The sequence below is a fragment of the Sinohyriopsis cumingii genome, unplaced genomic scaffold (assembly GCF_028554795.1).
Source record: "Sinohyriopsis cumingii isolate HCF-2022 unplaced genomic scaffold, ASM2855479v2 utg000913l, whole genome shotgun sequence".
NCBI classification, from domain to species: Eukaryota; Metazoa; Mollusca; class Bivalvia; order Unionida; family Unionidae; genus Sinohyriopsis; species Sinohyriopsis cumingii.
The window spans coordinates 3,248,026-3,270,236 of record NW_028315943.1 but is presented as its reverse complement, the minus strand read 5'-3'; the positions used below and the strand labels follow the sequence as shown (position 1 = coordinate 3,270,236).

General features: G+C 34.7%; 1 protein-coding gene across 2 annotated transcripts in view; it reads left to right on the top strand.

The window, feature by feature from the left end:
- The window catches only part of LOC149773053 (DNA-directed RNA polymerase III subunit RPC2-like), an 85,483-nt gene that overhangs the window by 53,823 nt on the left and 9,449 nt on the right, over nucleotides 1-22,211 (top strand). Inside the window, exons 20-27 of one of the 2 annotated variants that reach the window (XM_089946820.1) lie at nucleotides 1,417-1,540; nucleotides 2,498-2,656; nucleotides 6,054-6,168; nucleotides 9,735-9,878; nucleotides 11,705-11,753; nucleotides 15,521-15,538; nucleotides 17,150-17,255; nucleotides 19,104-19,200. In XM_089946820.1, the coding sequence (XP_089802946.1) occupies nucleotides 1,417-1,540; nucleotides 2,498-2,656; nucleotides 6,054-6,168; nucleotides 9,735-9,878; nucleotides 11,705-11,753; nucleotides 15,521-15,538; nucleotides 17,150-17,255; nucleotides 19,104-19,200 (812 nt within the window). Of the gene's footprint in view, nucleotides 1-1,416; nucleotides 1,541-2,497; nucleotides 2,657-6,053; nucleotides 6,169-9,734; nucleotides 9,879-11,704; nucleotides 11,754-15,520; nucleotides 15,539-17,149; nucleotides 17,256-19,103; nucleotides 19,205-22,211 lie in introns of both variants that reach the window. The other variant, XM_089946821.1, reaches the window with a different exon arrangement.

Here is a 22,211-nt window from a genome sequence, read left to right as displayed (position 1 = left end):
TATCTGTTTTGTCCTAGCATCTCTCAGACCTTATGTATATATTTAATTACAAATCTCTCATTTGCTTGCCTGCCCATCTTTACTACTGTTCTACCTCTTTTCATTCCCACAACTGCGTGTCCATCTTTACCTCTTTTATACCTCCGTTTGTTTCTTCGTTTGCTTGCTGTTCATCTTTACCTAGGTTCTGCCTCCATTCTCTTTCTCTTCTGCTTGCCTTCCATCTTTGATCTGCTTTATTTTGTTTTTTTTCTTTTGATTGCGTGTCCATCTTTACCTCAGTTCTACCTCCGTTCTATTCCTCTTTTGCTTGCTGTCCATCTTTACCTCTGTTCTAGACCGCTCCGGTGGCCTAGTGGTTAGAGCGTCCGCCTCAGATGCAGGAGGTCGTGGGTTCGATCCCAGGCCGAGTCATACCAAAGACTTACAAAAATGGTACTAACAGCTACCTCGCTTGGTGCTCAGCATTAAGAGGTTAGTGTTAGGACTGGTCGGCCTGGTGTCAGGATAATGTGACTGGGTGGGACATCATGCCACATGTCTGCGGCATGATGCCCCAGTGCTGGACATCACTATAAGCTGCCACGCTGCAGACATCGTAGCAATATGACTGCAAAATTGTTAAAGCTATGTTAAAAATCCAAATCACACACACACACCCCCCTCTGTTCTACCTCCATTCTCTTCCTTGTTCGCTTGCTGTCCATCTTTACCTCTGTTCTACCTCCATTCTCTTCATCTTGTACTTGCTGTCCATCTTTACTGGAGTTCCACCTTTAGAAACAATTGCCAATTATTGTATCTTTGATGCACAACCATTATAACACAATCCAAAGCTCCAAAGCTAAACATATGTTTGCCACATATTTTAGCTTGTTTTTAGCAACAGTAAATACTAAATTCATCTGCTTGCTATGGTGGAAGTTACTCCAGATTGTCTCTCCTGGAATAGAGAGCTTGGACTAAATGAAATCATTCATCAGTTACTACTTGCACTTGTGCCTTGTAAGCATGCACTTTCTCAAGGCCTTTCATATGCCAAAAGTGCTTTTACATTGCTGAAGCAATTCTTTGTAGTTTTCTCACCACAGGGAAATCAACACCAACCTTTTTTTTTATAGCTCTAATGGTCAAAAAAGCTTATTGGATGGTCTGTTCATTATTTTTGGATCTTGCCACAGAGGAGCAGGCAAGATGTATCATTCTGAGGAATTCATTCTGTTACAGGTAAAGTGATAGTGTAACATGAGTACTTTTCTTTATGACAGTAAAGTAATTTTAAATATCAATTTTTATAGACTTTGCGTTCAAGTTTCTGAAAGTTACAAAGAGGAACGATAGACCATTCAGTAGTTCATAGATGAGATATGGTCTTCCATTGAACCTCGTCTTTGTACATTAATTTTGCTTTTTCAGACAATAGAGTTGATAAACTTTGACAAACTTCCTGCTGGTCAGAATGCTACTGTGGCAGTCATGAGTTACAGTGGATATGATATAGAAGATGCCCTCATCATCAACAAAGCATCACTGGATAGAGGTTAGAGTCAGGCTGTTGCCTTTTTCTTCTCTTTAAAAATAAATGGTATATTATAAATTCAGTTATGATGTTCAAGTCTTGTGTCTATAAGAATACTTATAGTCTGTTTTCTAGAATATTGGAGTCTTTTATAGATACTAAGAGTCAGCTGTTATCCAGAATATTGGAGGGCTTTTATCGATTATTTGAATTGGTTCATTTGATGGGGGGGGGGGCTTTGATAGAAATATTTGGATGGCTTTAATTGATTATGTGTCTGTTCTCTAAAAGATTGGTAGGGCTTTTATAGAAACTTGAGTCTGTTATCTAGACTATTGGAATTCTTTTATACATACCTGGGTTATCCAGAATATTGGAGGGCTTTTATAGATACTTGGAGTCTGTTATCTATCTAGACTATTGGAATTCTTTTATACATACCTGGGTTATCCAGAATATTGGAGGGCTTTTATAGATACTTGGAGTCAGCTGTTATCCAGAGTATTGGAAGAGATTTGTATTGATTCTCCAAGTTTTTTATCTAGAATATTGGAAGGGTTTTCACACACATATAAACACACACACACACACACACACAGACACACACAGAAGCAAATTAAGGTTCAGTATTTGCTTTGCTCACTATTTCAGACACATTGTGAAATCATTTTGGAAAATGGTCGAGCTCTGACATCCTAGTACAGTGATACCCAACCCCTAGATCACAACCTAAATCAGGGTCACAAGTTTTTTCTTGAGGGTTTCCAGGTTTCTGTTTTTTTTAGGGTGGCAAAACTTATAAAGATGTGGAAATGGAGTTGTGAGGCTCAGAAAAAACATTATTTAGGGTCGCTGCCAAAAAAGTTTGGGAACCACTGTCCTAGTACATACTTGTCTCAGAAAATATTTGCTGAAGTAAAAATGAGTACATATTTACTAAAGTTACCTTGATTCAGGTATAAATCTTGACTTTTGCAGGATTTGGTCGATGCCTGGTCTACAGGAAGCATGCTTGCGCTCTGAAACGGTATGCTAACCAGACATTTGACAAAGTGATGGGTCCCATGGTTGATGCTGCGACCCATAAGCCAACTTGGAGACATTCAGCACTGGACTCTGATGGAATAGCAGCTCCAGGTTACTTAATTATCCATGCAAGACATGTACAGCAGAAAGCAACACAAACTTGTATCTTTGGTCATTACTGCTTGTAGTTTCAATAATTTCATGAAGGTGGATCATGCCTGTGGATCATAAAAATGATCTTGAGTCTGTGATTCAGTTTCCACTTTCAGCCAGTCAGAAATGAGCTTTCAAAAGTAAAGTCATTTGTGATTGGTTGAAACAAAATGTCAGTCACAAACTCAAGCTCATGAGTTTTATGATTTCCAGACCTGGATCTTTATTTTTTCAATAATGTGAGTGTTAAATATATATGCAAAAGGTATTTCTGTATTTATATTTTCAGGTGTACAGGTATTTTCATATTCATGTATATTATTAAATGTACAGGTATTTTTTTTTCATGTTATAATGTCAGATGTACAGGTATGTTCATATTCATGTATAATGTCAGGTGTACAGGTATTTTCATATTCATTTTTATTGTAATATTTACGTTGCTTTTCTTTTTCTTGAATGCTGTCATAACAAATGCATTAGTTACCAGAATTTTTTTTATCCCAAATCTTTTTAGCCTTCATAACTATTTTGTGACTGATTATTCCTGCATTAACACTTTGCACTAATGATCATTTCACTCAGTTTACTTGTGATTTAATAGTTTGCTTCATTTTCAGCAAAGTTCAGCTAAACATAAAACAAGACATGCATCTTACAAATAGATTACCATTTTCTAGTAATGAAGTAATAATGTTTAGTTGTTAACTTTATGCTGCTAAAACAGCATCTGACAATGTCTGAGTTTTACATCAATAATTGATGGCCAGTTTTGCTCACAGACTGGTTCTTTAATTTACATCATTTCATTATGAATTTCAGAACTTGGTTTCAGTTGAACAATATGTATGAAACCTGTCTAAGAAGAATGACACTGCAAAAATGGCGGCCAGTTGGCTTTGAAAAACCTTACAGAGCCTATTCAGTGCTATTTTGGTAGCAATAAACTTAGCACATATATACAGCCAGGGAGCACAGATGCATGAATGATGCACAGCTTGTATGAATTCATGCATGTTGAGAGCAGTGATGCATGAGAACTCCCACAAATTAGGTCATGTTTAAGAAAATTTACTCTGCAAAGTATATAATTTGTATTTACCTGATAACCTTTAAAGTACTTCTTGTATCATAAGTGACACCACCAGTAGATGTCTTATAGCACGTGTTGCAACACCTGCCTTTATTTCAGGTAGGCCACTGTGTACACAGCTTGGTACTTCAGCTTGACATGAACGGTTGTTAAACTAAATTTGGTTGGCATATTTGGCATTGAAACAAGGATTCCATAGTGGTTTGAACTTTGCATCAAGGAAGTTTTACAAATCCAAATTGTTGACTCCCAGCATGATTCATCTTCAGATGACAATTTTGTTGGGCAAATACTGGCTGATGATAGTGATAATGACAACTGTTAAAGTTTTGAAGTGCATCAGATTAATTGAGAAGGGAAAGTGTTACTGGAAATGCGAGTGAATGATTTTGAACCCAAAAATGGTGTTGAATATGAATACGATATAGATACTGGATGGACAGAAGAAGACATCATGTCTCTCAACCCATTTTTCAGGGTATTCAAAATTAAATGTACCAAGCCTAATTAAATTACAGGCAATGTAAAAGTAGAGTGCAATTTTCAATTTCTTTTCTCCAGCAGTTGAGTCTTGAGGGATCATGTGCTGTGAAATTATATAGCCCTCTAAGGGTTGAGATGAATTGAAAAAATAATCTTAAAGGTAATTAAAAAGTAAAGATTTTGTTTTGATTAGAATACCTGTCTGAACAAGCAGACTATGGCATTGATGGACATAAAACCCTAATATATCATTTGGAACATATAAGAAATATAGCATAGTGGTCAGCAAAGCACTGATTCAAGACAGTGAAACTTTGTCAGAGCTCATGTTAGTGAAAAATCTTATTTTGGAGCAGAGATATCCATGAGATAGTACCTATGAGATGTGGTTAATTGTACATAACAACCATAAAGAACAGTTTCTCAATTTGTTCAAGCTGACTAAGTTCGTTATGTGTATGCCTGTGAAAGGGGTGTGTGTGTGTGTGGTTATTTGCACATAACATTCATACACAGCTAAGGAACAGATCAAACAATCAACAGGTTAACGCTTATACAATTTAGGGATACATCTTTTAAGGATTTTGATTTCATTAGAGCAGGAAGAAAGAGAAATGGATACTTAAGAGTTACTGGTAGGTAAATATTGAACTATGGCCATTTCCTCCACCCCCTTTTTTCTTTTACTCCCCACTTATTCTGGTGACAAGGATGAAGCTCCCTTTCTTAGAGAAAATCCTGGCAGCATCTCCACTTAGCATCCATATGTTACTTCATGAATAGATAAAGGAAACCTGTTTGATAGACACATGTCATGTTTATCATTCAGACATTACCATATGAACAATTTATTGCAAAAAAGTGCTGACCTTAGCTAATTTCAAGTGTGCTGTAACAGTATTGATATTAGCTAATCTCAAGCGTTCTATAAACCTTCACATAACATTAGCTTCTAAGATTAGTCATTTCATTTTGCATATCCTTTTCCTTTCATTAAATTATAAAGTTGGTTCATTCTGGCAAAGCCAGATTTATTTTAAGATATATCAAGATGCTTTTATATCCTGGAGTTGTTGTTTTTCTTACTTTAATAAAATCATGCATTCTAGAATGAGGTGATAGGAAGTTGTTACCTTTAAAAGGTTGCAGTTCTGGATAGTCACTTCTTATAAAGGCAGCAGTCAGTTTTCTTGTAATGATAATAAAATTTCATACAAGCTGTTTTTCTTTTTGACACTGCCAGCATATTGTTGGATGGAATGATAAAAAGTTTTCCTGAGAGGTGCATTCAGTGAGAATATCGCTATGCACTGTTTGTGTGGAAAACTCACGTACTTGTCCTTTTGCAATCTGGTGGACAAATGCTCACAACGAATTGGCATTGCATTAAATATTTTTTTTAACTATAATTTTCATAAATGAATAAATAAACCTCACTTTCCTTCATAAAACGTGTATTTTGTAAATATTGAGTAAACATGTCTTTATATATGTCAGGTGCAGTAAAGATAAATTAGCTGTGTAGCTAGGTTCTCCTAACTCTGTTTACATGTCTCTTTAGTGCATGAAACAAAATACATTAGGATTGGTAGCTTTGCACTAGCCTAATGTCACCTAATACTAGCCTTATTGAACACAGCCCAACGATGTCACATTTTCTGGACATGTTTCCCTGATGCTATAGGATCAGCAATTGTTTTCTGTTGTCTTGTGAATGTAAAGTAACAAATGGTAAATTTGGATTATAAAAGTATAATAGTAAAAACTTGTGTATTTCAGGAGAGAAGATAGAGAACAAGCAGGTTTTGATAAACAAGTGGATGCCAACGGTAACCCTCAGTCCCCTTCAGGCAGGACCGACACAAGAACCAGAATATCGAGAAGTGGCACAGACGTAAGCACATTGTTTTATTGTTACTTCAGCATCAGTGTCCCTTTCTTTTTTCAGACAGCAGTGACAACTCCACATAGTGCTACTGCCATGGCAGTAATAATCAACACATATCACCTATCAGTTCTGTTAAATCTAAACCATTGATCAAGGCAGTTTTAATGAATCAGATATTTTGATCTGTGTTTATATTTTATTGAAATAATTCTTATCTCATTTTGGCTCACCTGTAACATACAAGATAATGCATCATTCCTGCCACATGAAAATAGAAACTTCACCTATAGGTGTAAAATTTGAACAGCTAAATAGTGGCTCATTATGTCAGTATTTAATACCCTTGAGGTGATAAGACCATGAGTGGTATTACAACCCTTGGATGAAATTCGAACATACTCAGTGCTGGTAACTAGGTACAGATGGGTTAACTGGAGCAAGAAAGGTTAAGTGCCTTCCTTTTAGGACATGGGGCCCCTAGAGGCCGATTCGTCTAAAATGTTCACCATTACGGATCACTGCCATCTCACCTCTGTCTGTGTGGATTTAAGTCTCTGGTTTGGCCAATGTGGGTATGTGAGGAAGCTTGCCAGTAGCTTCTTGTGGGTCGGTGGTTCTTTCCAGGGTTTTCCCGGGTTCTTCCTCCACCATTTATACTGGCTGCCATATATAGCCTATCTTGTGCTGAAAAATGGCATTAAACCCTATAACAGCCTTGAGGACATATTAACAACAGTGGCTGGTGTGTGACTGAACCCTACAACTGTTCAATCCTGAATGTTGTGGTAAATTTTCTTAGCCTTTTGAAAAATGATTTTGTTTTCATTACAAGTTCATCGATTGGGGAAGCTTCCTTTGGTTTTTTGTTTCTTTAATAATTTGCAGCAATCATAGAATCCACATAAGTTGATACCCATTGAAAATTGATATGGCAGGAAAAATCTTTCATACATTCTTCTAGTGACAATGTGACTTCTATAGCAACCAGATGGAAAACTTATTTTTAACTTTTCATGAACAGCTCTGCCAATTTTTATGAAACTTTGAAGGAGTGCTTTTGTTTCTGATGTGGCTTCCTTAGCAGTGTTGTGGCTTCCATAGCAATCATACAGAAAATCTATTTTTAGCTTCTTTAGAACAACCAATCCAGTTTTTATCAAGTTTGTTGTTAATGTTTACTTGGATATACTCTTTCAGCGTTGTGTCTGACATAGGTTACCTATCAATTGTATATTGCAGCAAGGTGGAAAACCTACTAAAAGATACCTATCTTGCATCAGGTTTTTATTGTTACTTTTATTTATTTTTATGTGACATAGAATGACTTTCTCTCCAACACTATAGAAGTGTGATAGGTAGAGTCCTATACCAGCTTAAGTTACTCTGAAGAAACACAGATTAACTTGAAAAATTAAGTGAAGCCTGATTTGAGTAACCTCTGCCATGAGCAACCATCTGTCATTTATGATGTTTGAAACCACCTGTTATTTATGATAAATATCACGATGCAGATCAGTTTGACTGTATAATATTAAATATATGCCCTGAACAACCACCTGTCGTTTATGATAAACATCTTGATACATAGATCACTTTGACTATATAAATATATGCCCTAAATAACCACCTGTCATTTATGATAAACATCTTGATACATAGATCACTTTGACTATATAAATATATGCCCTAAATAACCACCTGTCATTTATGATAAACATCTTGATACATAGATCACTTTGACTATATAAATATATGCCCTAAATAACCACCTGTCTTTTATGATAAACATCTTGATACATAGATCAGTTTGGCTGTATAAATACACTGCAATGCGTAACCACATCTCAATTAGTGAGGACACTTTACTCTCCTTTGCCCAACGAAGTCAAAAACTACAGCCACTTGGCAAAGCAAATCAAAATGTGTTGTACATTTCTGATTGACACAGTGAGAACAAGTATTTTACTAAAGAAAATGTGTGAATTTACTACTAATGCAATGTAGCCTCAAGGCTGAAGATGCATGCCAGTAAATGTGTCATTGTATCTTCAAGTGCCTGAAGCATGTTATTTATATATTATCGCATGTAATATTTAAGGACTATTACACAAACATTATTTAAATGTATTTGCTATTTTAGCTTCTAAATCATTTTTTTTACAATTCAAAGGGCTTTGCTTCTGAAACACTTCAGATTTAATAACTTACTAAGAGCAAAGAAAAAAGGTACTGAGAATTTTGGTAGTCAGTGCAGGCAGATCGGATGGTGAGAATCAAACCTACAACATTTTGGTTAGAGTCCAGTGCCTTAACCACTGAGTTACTATAGCTCAATAAATTACAGGTTATAACTATGAGCTCTAAGCTTTCTTACCCCTTAACAGTTTTCATTCATGTGGGAAGTTGCATTCACAATAAGATATATATCAACTACCAGGTGAGCAAAATCAGACCCTTTTTGGCCCCTTGTTTGATACCCAGTGAAGCCTCTCCAAAGGAGTCACTGTTGGGATTGTACTTTCAGTTGGATAAAGAAGTTTAATTGATAAAAGGGAAAATCAGATCCTGGTTGGTTATATGAGGTAGTTATTTCTATGAGCGGACAATTAAGGGAGATTGTACTGTGCATCTCAAAATATGACTTGAACCTGACATTGTATAGAAATAAACAAGTTCAAAATATTGAGTAGTATATGTTTGAAAAGGTTTTAAATTGTATATTCATTCACTGACTAGTTCAAAACTTTGGGCAATATATACGTGAGAAGGTTTTAAATTGTATATTCATTCACTGACTAATTCATAACTCTGGGCAATATATACGTGAAAAGGTTTTAAATTGTATATTCATTCACTGACTAATTCATAACTTTGGGCAGTATATGCATGAAAAGGTTTAAATTGTATATTCATTCACTGACTAGTTCAAAACTTTGGGCAGTATATGTACGAAAAGGTTTTAAATTGTATATTCATTCACTAATTCAAAACTTTGGGCAATATACATGTGAATAGGTTTTAAATTGTGTATTCATTCACTGACTAATTGAAAACTTTGGGCAGTATATGTACAAAAAGGTTTTAAATTGTATATTCATTCACTGACTAATTCAAAACTTTGGGCAGTATATGTACAAAAAGGTTTTAAATTGTATATTCATTCACTGACTGATTCAAAACTTTGGGCAGTATATGCATGAATAGGTTTTAAATGGTATATTCATTCACTGACTTGTTCAAAACTTTGGGCAATATATACGTGAGAAGGTTTTAAATTGTATATTCATTCACTGATTGGTTCAAAACTTTGGGCAATATATACATGAAAAGGTTTTACATGCAGTATATGCATGAATAGGTTTTAAATTGTATATTCGTTCACTGACTAATTCAAAACTTTGGGCAGTATATGCATGCTTAGGTTTTAAATTGTATATTCATTCACTGACTAATTGAAAACTTTGGGCAGTATATGCATGAATAGGTTTTAAATTGTATATTCATTCACTAATTGAAAACTTTGGGCAGTATATGCATGAATAGGTTTTAAATTGTATTCACTGACTTTTCAGGTACAAGTCATCAGAAGCAGCATACATTGAAAAAGTGATGATCTCGTCTAACACAGAAGAGGCATTCCTTATAAAAATGCTGCTCAGACAGACTCGCAGGCCTGAAATTGGAGACAAATTCAGTAGCAGACATGGACAAAAAGGGTAAGACAATCTCTTTAGTGCAGAAATTCATAGACCATAAAAACTTACGAAGTGACTTTTTATCCTGCATCTATTAGCACAAGTGTGTTATTTTGTCTTAATCTTACCTCAGGAAGGATTACCACCAAACTCTGGTATCCACTATCATTACCATTCTGATGTTATTGCTATTTCTTCTAAATGAATGGTTTTATCGATGTGGGTTTTTCACTAAAAGACTTATGTTAAAAAAATTTTTAAAAAGTTTTGCAAGTCACTGTGAATAACAATATAGAACAAAATATTGATCAATGAAAACATTGGTAATGACTTTTAGTGGCAACACTTTAAAAAATAAATAAAATTAAATAAGTCTTACCATGTGAGATTTGTGTTTCAGCTTTATCTTTCAATATGTTTTTGGTGTAGTCATCATAAATGTTTTATGCCTCCTGTATTCAAATGTGAACAGTGTTAATAGGATTTCAAAGCAGTGTCTGTGAGCATTTCGATGAGAACATGATTAGTACTGTGTGTACTTTAATTGTGATTTGCTAAGGTATTTGTTACATTGTTAAAATCAAATAAAAGTGGACCTTCTTTGTATTATCACTTCAGTTAGATTGTATGTCTCAAGTCAAGTTTATGGAGTTGAACTGAAACTGTTAAAAGGCCAGCAATTCGTACCAGCATAAGAGCTAGCAGTCAAGGTTTTTATCATCTCAATTTAATTGATGAGTTGAACACCATTTTAAATATTATTATTTAAGTAATATCATTTAAACATCTAACATTAATCAGTGGTTGATCTGAATCATTCACAAATGTGATAAACTTTAGCAAGAAAAACAAGCGCATACTCAGTGCATGCAAAACTTTCTTTGGTAGGATTCGCTATGGAAAAGTGAGATCTAGAGTTTGTAGTGAGCTTAAAATTCACAACTTATCAAACAAGGATGAGCAGAACTATTGTGATTACTTGCATAGAAATCACAACCAAACTATTTTATCGTAGAACAATTTTTAAAAAAGTTTTTATGTTTTTGTTTCTCAAATTAACTTTCTGGCAATATGAGACTTTGAATCACCTAGGCATTTTGAAATACTCTATCATTAAACAGATCAGCTGTTCCTATTCTGATTAATCAAAAAATTAGGTCCGCCTGACCTTTTACCAGAAATCATGTCTTTGTTAGATCATGTGATGTTTACATGTACTTATATTGCCATTCATCCTTGAAACTCATGTATGAAACAATTTACTATGAAAGACTCATCTTTACAGTACGAAACTTTTTATTGGTTAGACATATACTTGTGGTAAGGAAGAAGCCTAGTGATTTCAGAGCTAAAAGGTCATGGGTCAGAGTCAGTGTGACAAAGAATATAATGGATCCCACACAGTAACATTAGTTCTATCTACATTACATACCAGAACCAAACATTGTGGTGAGGTTGTACTTGGGGTAAGGAAAAAGCATATTGATTTTGGGGTTCAAAAAAATGTAAAAAATGAAGTCACTGTGACTGAAAGAAGAAAAATTATTTCCACACATTAGTTCTTCATCATCAATCTGAACCAAAGTTTGTGGATGACTTTCACTTGGAGTAAGTATGAAGCTTATCAGGTTTGGTTCAAAAGGTGGGTAAGGATGAAGCCTATCAGTTTTGGTTCAGAAGGTCAAAAGTCGCTATAACTAAAAGAACAAAAATGGTTTCTGCACACAAAAATCAGCAGTGGAGTAAAACAATTTCCAACATCATTACATCTTGAAATTTTTTATTTAAAATTTGGTTCAGCATGTTTGTGTCAAGAATTTTATATCTGTACATTCTTTTTTATTTAGTGTTTGTGGGTTGATAGTACCTCAAGAAGACATGCCTTTCACAGATCAAGTAAGTAGAATTTATCTATTTATATTTGATGGTTATCTTTTGAAGAAAATTTGGGAACTAGGTGACCCAAGAACTAATGGATGTACTGTGCAAACTATCATGGAACCTTTGTAACATGCCTCTGATTATGTAATACTGGCACATTATTTGAGATGAATGTTTCCTTGTAGACATTATTTCTTCACTGAATTGTTGTTGTTGTTGTGGGGTTTAACGCCATTTTTCAGCACACGATAGGCTATGCATGGCGGCCAGTATTAATGGTGGAGGAAGAACCCGAGAAAACCCCAGGAAGAACCACCGACCCACGAGAAGCCACTGGCAAGCTTTCTCACATACCCACATTGATCAAATCCGAGACTCGAACCCACACAGACTCTTCACTGAAAGTCTATTTGTCAGTATTGGAAAATGAAAACATTGTCATTCTTGTTTAATAGGGTCACATTCAAGACACTCTTTATTGTTATAGACAGATTTTTCTTGTTGGTTGACCATTATTGATGGATAATGTCTATTGAATCAACAACTGTGCTCTCACTGGAGGGAACGTTTTGTCCTTTCTTGTTAAGTAATATGTGCAATTTTACTTTGCTGTAGGAAGTTTGTCATCTAGGTATAAATTTGTTAGACTATTTCTGTAATCTAGGTATATACTTGTTGCCATCTCAAGGTGTCGCAAGTTTATAAACTTTGCTGATGTTCAGTCAGCACTGTATGAGACGCCTCCCATAAATCCATACCAATACTAATGTATAATGTAACCTTCCACACAGGAATTTAAATTTATATTATATATTAAATCATTCTTCAAATTTTCTTGAATTTGTTTCTGGTGGGTGCCAGACTGGTCTGGTACAATTTGAGTCTCATTCGATCAACTTCAAAATGAACAAGTGATCCAAATCATTATGGAGTGGCTTTGGATTTCATATATCCAACCCCTCCTCCTTATAATAGACTTACCATCAGATCTGGAAAAGAACAACATTCTACAACAAGAGATATGGTCACTTGGTGACAGATGGGTGGCAGAGATTGTGTGAAACCACAATCTTGGTTTTTTTATTCAAATCTTTTTCTTGCAAATGAGGCAAATAGCAAGTTAAAGCCAATCATTGACCTGTATCACCTCAAGAAGTACATTCCTCCACCTAAGTTCAAGATGAAGACAGCAGTGAGATGGTACTAAATATGTTAGATAACTCTGTCGTGGTGGCCTACCTTTTCAAACTGAGGCACCAAATCTCCCTACCTGTGTGTTCTTGTGTTACAGTTTCTCTTTTGATGAGACCAACTCCTCATCAATGTACAAATCAGGCACATTTCCAGCAGACTCAATATCCTGGATGACAGTCTGTCCAGAAAGGATCAAATCATTCATGTGGAATGGATCCTCTATCAGTCAGCCTTTCATTGGATGTGTGCACATTGGGGATGTCTCTATTATTGATCTTTTTGTGATGATGTGGAATGCCCACCATCATCTCTCCAATTCCATACCCAAAAGGTTGGGCCATGGATACACTGCCAATCATTTGCAGTTGTGGGCCTTTACCTACACACTCAGTCTTAGTGCTGAAATTAATATAAAAGTTGAGGGGTCAGATATGCAGAATGATTCTGATAGCCCTTCTTGGTTGCAACATGTCCCAGGTCAACTCGATTTAGCAACTTATCTGCCCAGGAAGAATCTGATCAAACCAAATCTTCTCAAACAACATGGTCACAGGTGTTCCACCCCTGCCTGAATCTTCTTCTCCTTCATGCCTGTCTCTTGTCAGGACAGCCTTGTAGAAGAAAGAATTTAGACCTTCAGTTGTGGATCAAATCTTGTAATCAAAAAGATCTTCTACTTTGAAGGCTTATGAGGGAAAGTAGCATGTTTTCAGGGACAGGTGCCAAGTCAATAACATCATCCTGAATTGATTCCTAAAACTGACAGACTTTTCTCTCTGGCTTTACAAGGAAAAAATATTGTCTGCAGTTACCATCAAAGGTTACCACTCAGTATCTTACATGTTCAGGCATTATGGCAGAAGATATATTGGTCATGATAAAGATCTATAAGATCTACTAGCCAATTTTGATTTGGATCGTCCAAAATCCATCACCCCATTTCCTAAATGGAATCTGTCCTGGGTTTTAACATGTTTCAATTCAGATAAATTATAGCCTTTAACCGGAACCTTGTTTAAACTACAATCATACAAAACATGTTTATTGATAGCATTAGCTTCAGAATGCCAGGTGAGCGAGTCTACATGCCCTTTCAGTTGACCTGAACTGTCTTCAGTTCAGAACATGATGGTTCAGTGGTTCTCATGTTTGAACCAGGTTTTGTATGCAATCACAGTCAAAATATGCTTCCTCTCTTCCTTTCACACGTTGAGATCAGAGGCCCTTTCAGTGTCTTCAAGCAATAGTGGAAGCACATTGGGTCAAGTCATGGCATATGCAACAACTCTTTTGTCCCAGTGAAGGCTGGGAAACAGCATATCACCCCTCAAAGTCTATCTTTGTGGCTAAAGTGGGTTATACTTTTGGCATACTCTGAAGTGGTCAGTTCGGAGTCGCCCCATGATGATCGCAGTTCACGATCTCTGCAAGCCTCACTTTCAGATTGAAAGTTTTGATCTGAGACATAACAGAAACTTTTAGCTGGCATGCAGAAGTCAACCTTCTGTTTTATCTAAGGGATTTAGCTTCATAGAGACAAATTTGGAATCTGGTGGGTCCTGTGGTGTTGGCATAGATGACCACTAGACATAATTAAAGTCAACACAGCCTCTTAGCTTTGCAAAATATTGTCAATAAGAAGAATTTGTTAATCATCTTAATTGGATGTGGGGATAACAGAAGCCTGTCTTGTATTGAAGTTAGATGAGCAGGTTATCATTCAGATAGGGAAATGCAGCCTTTTATTCACTAAAAGGATACTTCAGACATAGGTAGGAAGCTCATAATTCCTTCCTTCAGCATGTTCTCATAATGTGATGGGGGGGAACATATGAAAAGGAGTAAGCAAATGTTTCAGTCAGTTATGTTTCTCCAAGAATACTTACTGGATAACATTACTTAAAACACCCACTAAGCCACCCTGCCATGTGAGCATCCATTTTTGGTATCTAGTGGTGGCAAAGGGAGGTAATTGGCAAGATTTATTGACTTGGTCTGTTTACTAATGATGGAAAAGATGAATGTCATCTTTTTATTGGCCTAGATTTGGGAAGTAGGAGACTTATATGCCTAAAATTTAATGTGATCAGGTAAGTATTCTGTAGAAATATCATTTACTGAAAAATTTGCATTTTGGTACCTACTTACGCATTTGTTAAGACTATTTTGGTCATCTAGGCATACATTTATTAGACTATTTTGGTCATCTAGGCATACATTTATTAGACTATTTTGGTCATCTAGGCATACATTTATTAGACTATTTTGGTCATCTAGGCATACATTTATTAGACTATTTTGGTCATCTAGGCATACATTTATTAGACTATTTTGGTCATCTAGGCATACATTTATTAGACTATTTTGGTCATCTAGGCATACATTTATTAGACTATTTTGGTCATCTAAGCATACATTTATTAGACTATTTTTGTCATCTAGGCATACATTTATTAGACTATTTTGGTCATCTAGGCATACATTTATTAGACTATTTTGGTCATCTAGGCATACATTTATTAGACTATTTTGGTCATATTAAGATTGATACTTCTGAATAAAAAATGACTCTCTTTATCAATTTGCAGGGTATTTGTCCAGATGTGGTAAGTACATTTTATGTTTTCGTCAAAATTTTATGTTTAATCATAATGTCTAAAGTTATTGTTGTTTCCCAGTATTTATGATTACATGAAGTTCACTGAAAAATAAATGTATTCATGTCTAAAGAATCACATTTTCTCAAATCTGAATCTTTTTATTCAGTGCAACATACTGTAACAAGATAACCGGGTGGGATATTTCGGATTAACAACAGAACACGTTTTGACGACACATATATATGGTTTAATGTGGCGATTTATATGAGTAGTGGATGATGAAGATATGTGCATATTTATAATCCAAATATTGGATCTATTTAACAGAAAAAACGCACAGTTTCAAAGATGAAAAAAATGTACAAATAAATTTAGGTCAGTAACCCTAAAACACAGGATAAATGATTTCACAAATGATTCAATAATGGAAAGATGAATATAGTTCACTCAAATAGTAAACAATGTAAGCGTTTACACATAGTAAAAAAATGTATTCGCTCAGGTAGCGAAATTATGTCACTAAACAAGAACGGATATACAATCTATCCTTCCAGTCCTGAATAATACACTGGGTCTTACTAACCCAAAATTAGCATACAGCTAAAAATACATGTGTGGAGATGCACTCCGTCACCCGTGCACCATATCCGCTCCACAGCTCCTCCGAATCAATTTCACAACCAATATAGACTCCGGACCCTCGGAATACTATGATCACTTGAAATATTAGACCCTCCGGACACTTGAAATATTAGACCCTCCGGACCCCCTGGTCCTTTGACGGCTCTACAGCTGGGTCACCTTAGTCACTCTTGACATTCCGGACGCTAGACATTAGACGCTCCGGCACCTTAAACGCACCGGACACACGGACGTTTCTACCCTCTGACAACACTGGACACCCCGGATATTCCTACCATCAAAAACTCAGCCCTACAGCTGGAGTTGTGCGAATCCTTTTAGCAGGCCGCTTGCTGACAAAACCATTAGTATTGTAAAGGTCCTTTACATGTAGTAACGTATTTATACCTTTAGAATTTTCGTTATTCTTTATCAAAGGCACCTTGCACGTGTGGCACAGGACGAATCGTACTCACGATTTCGAAATACATAGACCATATTATAATCACCCTTGGGTATCGTTGTACAGAGAAAAAGAAACGAAACCCGAGTACATGTATTTAATTAACAACATTTACACCATTCCGTGACACATACTATTTGGTTATTGCCAGTTGATTATTAACCCTTTAAAATGGGCCAATTCTTGTGTTTAAAGGTAAATATTTACTCATACAGCCTGGTATACTGTATTGCAAAAATGTACATACATACATTATATACAGGATATAAGAGTGTACTATATATACATACTTATAAGTTGAGTCCCTTTGCAAACTACAAAGGTCCAGATTTGTTGGCCATTTTGTGTATATCCATAACTGATATTCTTACAGAACAATGACTTAATTTATTGCTAAAATTGGCCCAAATCCAACTTTGTCTTTTGTATTCAAGATGTTTTAGTGCCAATTTTGTTTCATGATAATCAAGTGTACATAAACCAAAATTTCAGGAATGACTATATCTCCTTATAACTTTTTATTTTACCCACAGATTATGAACCCTCATGGATACCCCTCCAGAATGACAGTAGGCAAGCTGATGGAACTGTTGGGCAGTAAAGCAGGGGTACTAGATGGGAAATTTCACTACGGCACAGGTAAATATTCCAGTAAACTGGATATGATTCCCATAGGAAAATAATATGAATCATATTTTAGCATCATTACAGTTTAATAACTGTTTAATTTGAATATATTCATGACATCAAATTTTAGTAACTGTTTAATTTGAATATATTCATGACATCAAATTTTAGTAAGTGTTTAATTTGAATTTATTCATGACATAAAAATTTAGTAACTGTTTAATTTGAATACTCATGACAAAAATTTAGCAGCTGTTTAATTTGAATATATTCATGGCATCAAATTTTAGTAACTGTTTAATTTGAATATATCATGACATAAAAATTTAGTAACTGTTTAATTTGAATATATTCATGACATCAAATTTTAGTAAGTGTTTAATTTGAATTTATTCATGACATAAAAATTTAGTAACTCTTTAATTTGAATATTCATGACAAAAATTTAGCAGCTGTTTAATTTGAATATATTCATGGCATCAAATTTTAGTAACTGTTTAATTTGAATATATCATGACATAAAAATTTAGTAACTGTTTAATTTGAATATATCATGACATCAAATTTAGTAAGTGTTTAATATGAATATATTGATGGCATCAAATTTTAGTAACTGTTTAATTTGAATATATTAGTACAATTTGAGCAAATAACCAATGAGGAGAAATATAAATTGTTGTGGGTTTTGCCGATCTAAGTTGCAGGGATGTATACATGCATCCTATACCATGTTAGTACCATGAAAACAGGAAGCCGCACATAACATGAATGGCTATCAACAGTGTGGGATTTTAATTAAAAAAACATTATTCACACAATATAACTTTAATAATGCATATCCAGAAGTCTATCTGCATATTCATAGGGTCACCTGCATGTCCATAAGGTAATCTGCACATTTATAAAATCATCTGCATATTCACAAGTCCATCTGTTCACTCATTTGTATTATGCCTCTAGTATGAAATGATACTTATGAAACAGTGGGTGCTGATATTTCTTCTGCTTCTTCTCTCTCTCTCTCTTTGCCCCACACCTCATCAGTTAGAACTGATATTAAAATGTTTCTAGGTTGTAGACCCTTTAGTATACATTTATGTAATGAATGAGGAGGCATTAAAAAGAAACTGAAAACTAGAGAATGTAGGCTTCAACTTTTTCTTAATTATTTTTGACTTGAATCATGCAAATTGTAAATGACTACTTACATGGGCTATTGCTATTAGGTATTCTGTGTCACCCATACAGTATTGTATATTGGTTACATCCTATGACAAATGGTACATATTTCTAGGAAAAACTCTTGCTTAAATAATCAAGTAGCAATTTTAACTCACTACAATAGTGTGCTGATAAATTGTTTCTTTCAGTACAGTTATGGAAACAGTTTATTGCCAGTCATTACAGTTTTTTAAAATTTTTACAAACATAGCATTAATCTCACAAATTTAATGTGAATGTTTTACATGAGATCAACAAAATCAGAGTGCCAGCAGCTGGAGTTACACCATCACTTTGTTGATTTTGTCATTCAAACGCTATTTTTTGTGTTGGTAAATTGCATACAGTAGAGTATATGCTAGGACGTATTATGTGATTCTCTGATTGCTAAATAAATCATGCCAAGAGTCTATTGAATACAAAAGAATTTTTGTCACACGTTATATTTTCATGCCCTGACTTTATTTGCTCATTTCTCAGAAATTTTCTCTTTGTTTCCCTTCAGAATGTTTAGTTCTATAATATAGTACACATATAAACTCATACACTTTTATGGTACCAGTTACAATGTCTAATTGGAAATCAGAGACATCTCTCTATATACCAATCACATAAAATCATGGTCTTTATTCCTTTCAGCTTTTGGTGGAGATAAAGTGGCAGATCTTTGTGAGGATCTCATCAGGCATGGATATAACTATATGGGAAAAGACTATGTTACGTCAGGAATTACTGGGTAAGTTAAGTCAATCATGTACTTTATTCACCTTTATGATTTGTACACTTGTTATTCATTAAACATTTTGGAGAGGCATATTTGCTTTGACTAAGGCTGTTCAATTGTTACTTTGTCTGTCCATGTTCAGCAGCACCTATCTCCACCATACTTTGTGGACGATTTACACTTGGGTCGAAAATTTCAGAGTTCAGAAGCTCAAAAAGGACTTTTTTTTTTTTTTTTTTTTTTTTTTATTAACCCCGTAATAGGTTGACCACTGGGTCGGGGAACCATCTCAGGATCACCTTACAATCAAACATTTCTGGTTATCAGATAATCTAGGGATAATAAATATAATCTACAGAGAAAGTAAAAAAGAAACACACACACACACACACACACGCATATACACATGCATATGGCACAAAATCTAGGTGACATGGCTTTTGTGATATTACAGTATTTTGTTCCTGTTTACCCTCAAGTCAGAGACAAGTTAAATGTTCATTGTTGAGGTCCATTTTTGAAGAAATTGGTCCTCTTTTTTATTTACCTTGGCAGTGTAATTTTCAATGTTCTTATGCATTGCAACTATTTGCTTAAAAGCAAAAATAGAAGGATTTTTCATATTGAATCTGCAAGTATAAATATAATATTTTGCCAAAATAAGCAGAAAATTACCCAAACTGTCCAGTTGTTCACTTCCTAAAAATGTTTCTTTTTTGGACAGATGTACAATATTTGGGCAAAAAGGTGCAAAAACTTCAATAAAACGGTACCAAAACTGTGAAGTAATACTGCAGTCATAAAAGAGATGCTCAATACTTTCAGTTTCACTCTTACAGAAAGTACATTTGTTGTCATCAAATATGTTAATTCTTTTAAGAAAATCATTAGTAGCGATTATTCTATGGATTAATTTAAAGTTAAAAGAGATCAACTTGGTATCCTTGGTACAGCATTTTGCCCGGCTATATATATCAGACCACTCCTCACTACTTATATTTTTATTTAATACTTGCATCCAAGTTTCTTGCTTCGCAGTGTGTTGCCTTTTAGCTTCCTGTAAAAGATCTTTGTAAATAAACTTGAGTGAATCTTGTTTTCGCAAGTTCGTTATTTTATCCTCCTGCTTATCAAAATTATTATGTACTAGGTGGTTTTTTATGGCATCTTTCCAAGCTTTAGGAATTCTGGATATTAAGGAGAAGTATTTCAAGAAATCATCGCTTCCAGTTTTTTGTTTTATTATCTCAAAAGGTATTAAATTACCGTGAACATCTACTAGATCGTTCAGAATTTCAAAACCAGCTTCTGTCCAGGATTTGTATTGATAGATCATTTTAGGGGGGACAAAATTTAAAATACTCATGGATAGATACTCGTTAGGATTTTGTGGTTCTTCTTTCCATTTAGATACTGCCAAAATTACATCTCTCCAAAAACTGTTTTTAATGAACTTACAAAATTCTTCTAATTTCCTTCTCCCTAAATTCCAAATATCCTTTTTATTTTTGAGTATAGTTGTATTGACTAAGTTCTGCCACGTTCCATTTTCCTTTTCCAGCAATCTTTTAACCCATCTTATCTTAATATACCTAATGAATGAAAATATGTGTATCATATTTAGTCCTCCCTCGTTTTCTGGGGAAACTAGTATATCACGTTTTATTCTCTCTACTTTTCCACCCCATGCAAATTTAAATAACATGCAATTTAGTTCTGCTTCAACTTTTGCTGATGGGTTAGGAAGTGCTGAAAAAAGATGTATGAATATGGGCAGAACAAGAGTCTTTACAACAATTACTTTACCAACTATTGATAGATGTCTTTGACTCCAGCTTGCCAGTATTCGTTTTGCCTTTGTTAGTTTCTTCATATAATTGATTTCCACCATCTGTTGTAAATCTGGAGAAAATTCTATGCCAAGGAGTGTAAAGTTAGAAGAGGACCAAATTAGGCCCATTTCGGGACATATTCTTTCATTAGAAAATTTCCTGTTTCCAATCCAAATAGCTTTTGTTTTTGTTATGTTACATTTAAGTCCCGATAATAGAGAAAAACCTTGCAAGATATTCATAGTTGCTTCAAGAGAAAAACTAGATCCATCAAGAAGAATAAAAGCGTCATCGGCATACTGACCCAATTTATATTCACTGGCGTGAAAGATTACTCCCCGTACATCCACGTTTTGCTTTAAAGTTATAGCTAAAATCTCAACTCCAATGATAAACAAATAAGGTGCAAGGGGATCTCCTTGACGACATCCTCTTTCAAGTCTGAAAAAAGATGACATATGTCCATTATTTATAACACAACTATTAGAGTCATTACAAAACAGTTTAAACCACTTACAAATGGAATCACCAAAATTAAAAGATTGTAGAGCTTCTTCTACAAAGATCCAGTTAATTGAGTCAAAGGCTTTTTCGAAATCTATTAACAATAATAAACCATATCTGTTTTCATTCTCAAGTTGGTCCATGATATCATATAATAGTCTGGTGTTTTCTCCAATGAATCTACCCTTCATATATCCTTTCTGAGTATCGCTGATTATTGATGGAAGAACCTTTTTAATCCTAGCTGCAATTGCTCCCGAAGCAATCTTATAATCAGTATTTAAAAGTGATATAGGTCTCCAGTTTTTAAAATATCTTCTGTCTTTTTCCTCCTTTGGTAGACAGGTGATGACTCCTTGAGTCTGAAAATCTGAAAGTTTTCCTACAGTATATCCGTAATTTATTGATCTACATATAAATCCCCCCAGAGACTTCCAAAAGAATTTATAGAACTCTACAGTGAATCCATCCGAGCCAGGACTTTTTCCATTTTCCATCCGTTTTAGAGACATACCAAATTCATTAATTGTAAGCAGACCCTCGCATGATTCTCTTTCCTCTCGACTAAGTTTAATATTGTGATTAAAAAATCTATTTCGAGTTTCATGAATAGCCTCATCATCAAGTTGAGCAATTCTACTTTTGAACAATTCCATATAAAACTGTTTTTGTGCTTCTAAAATATCT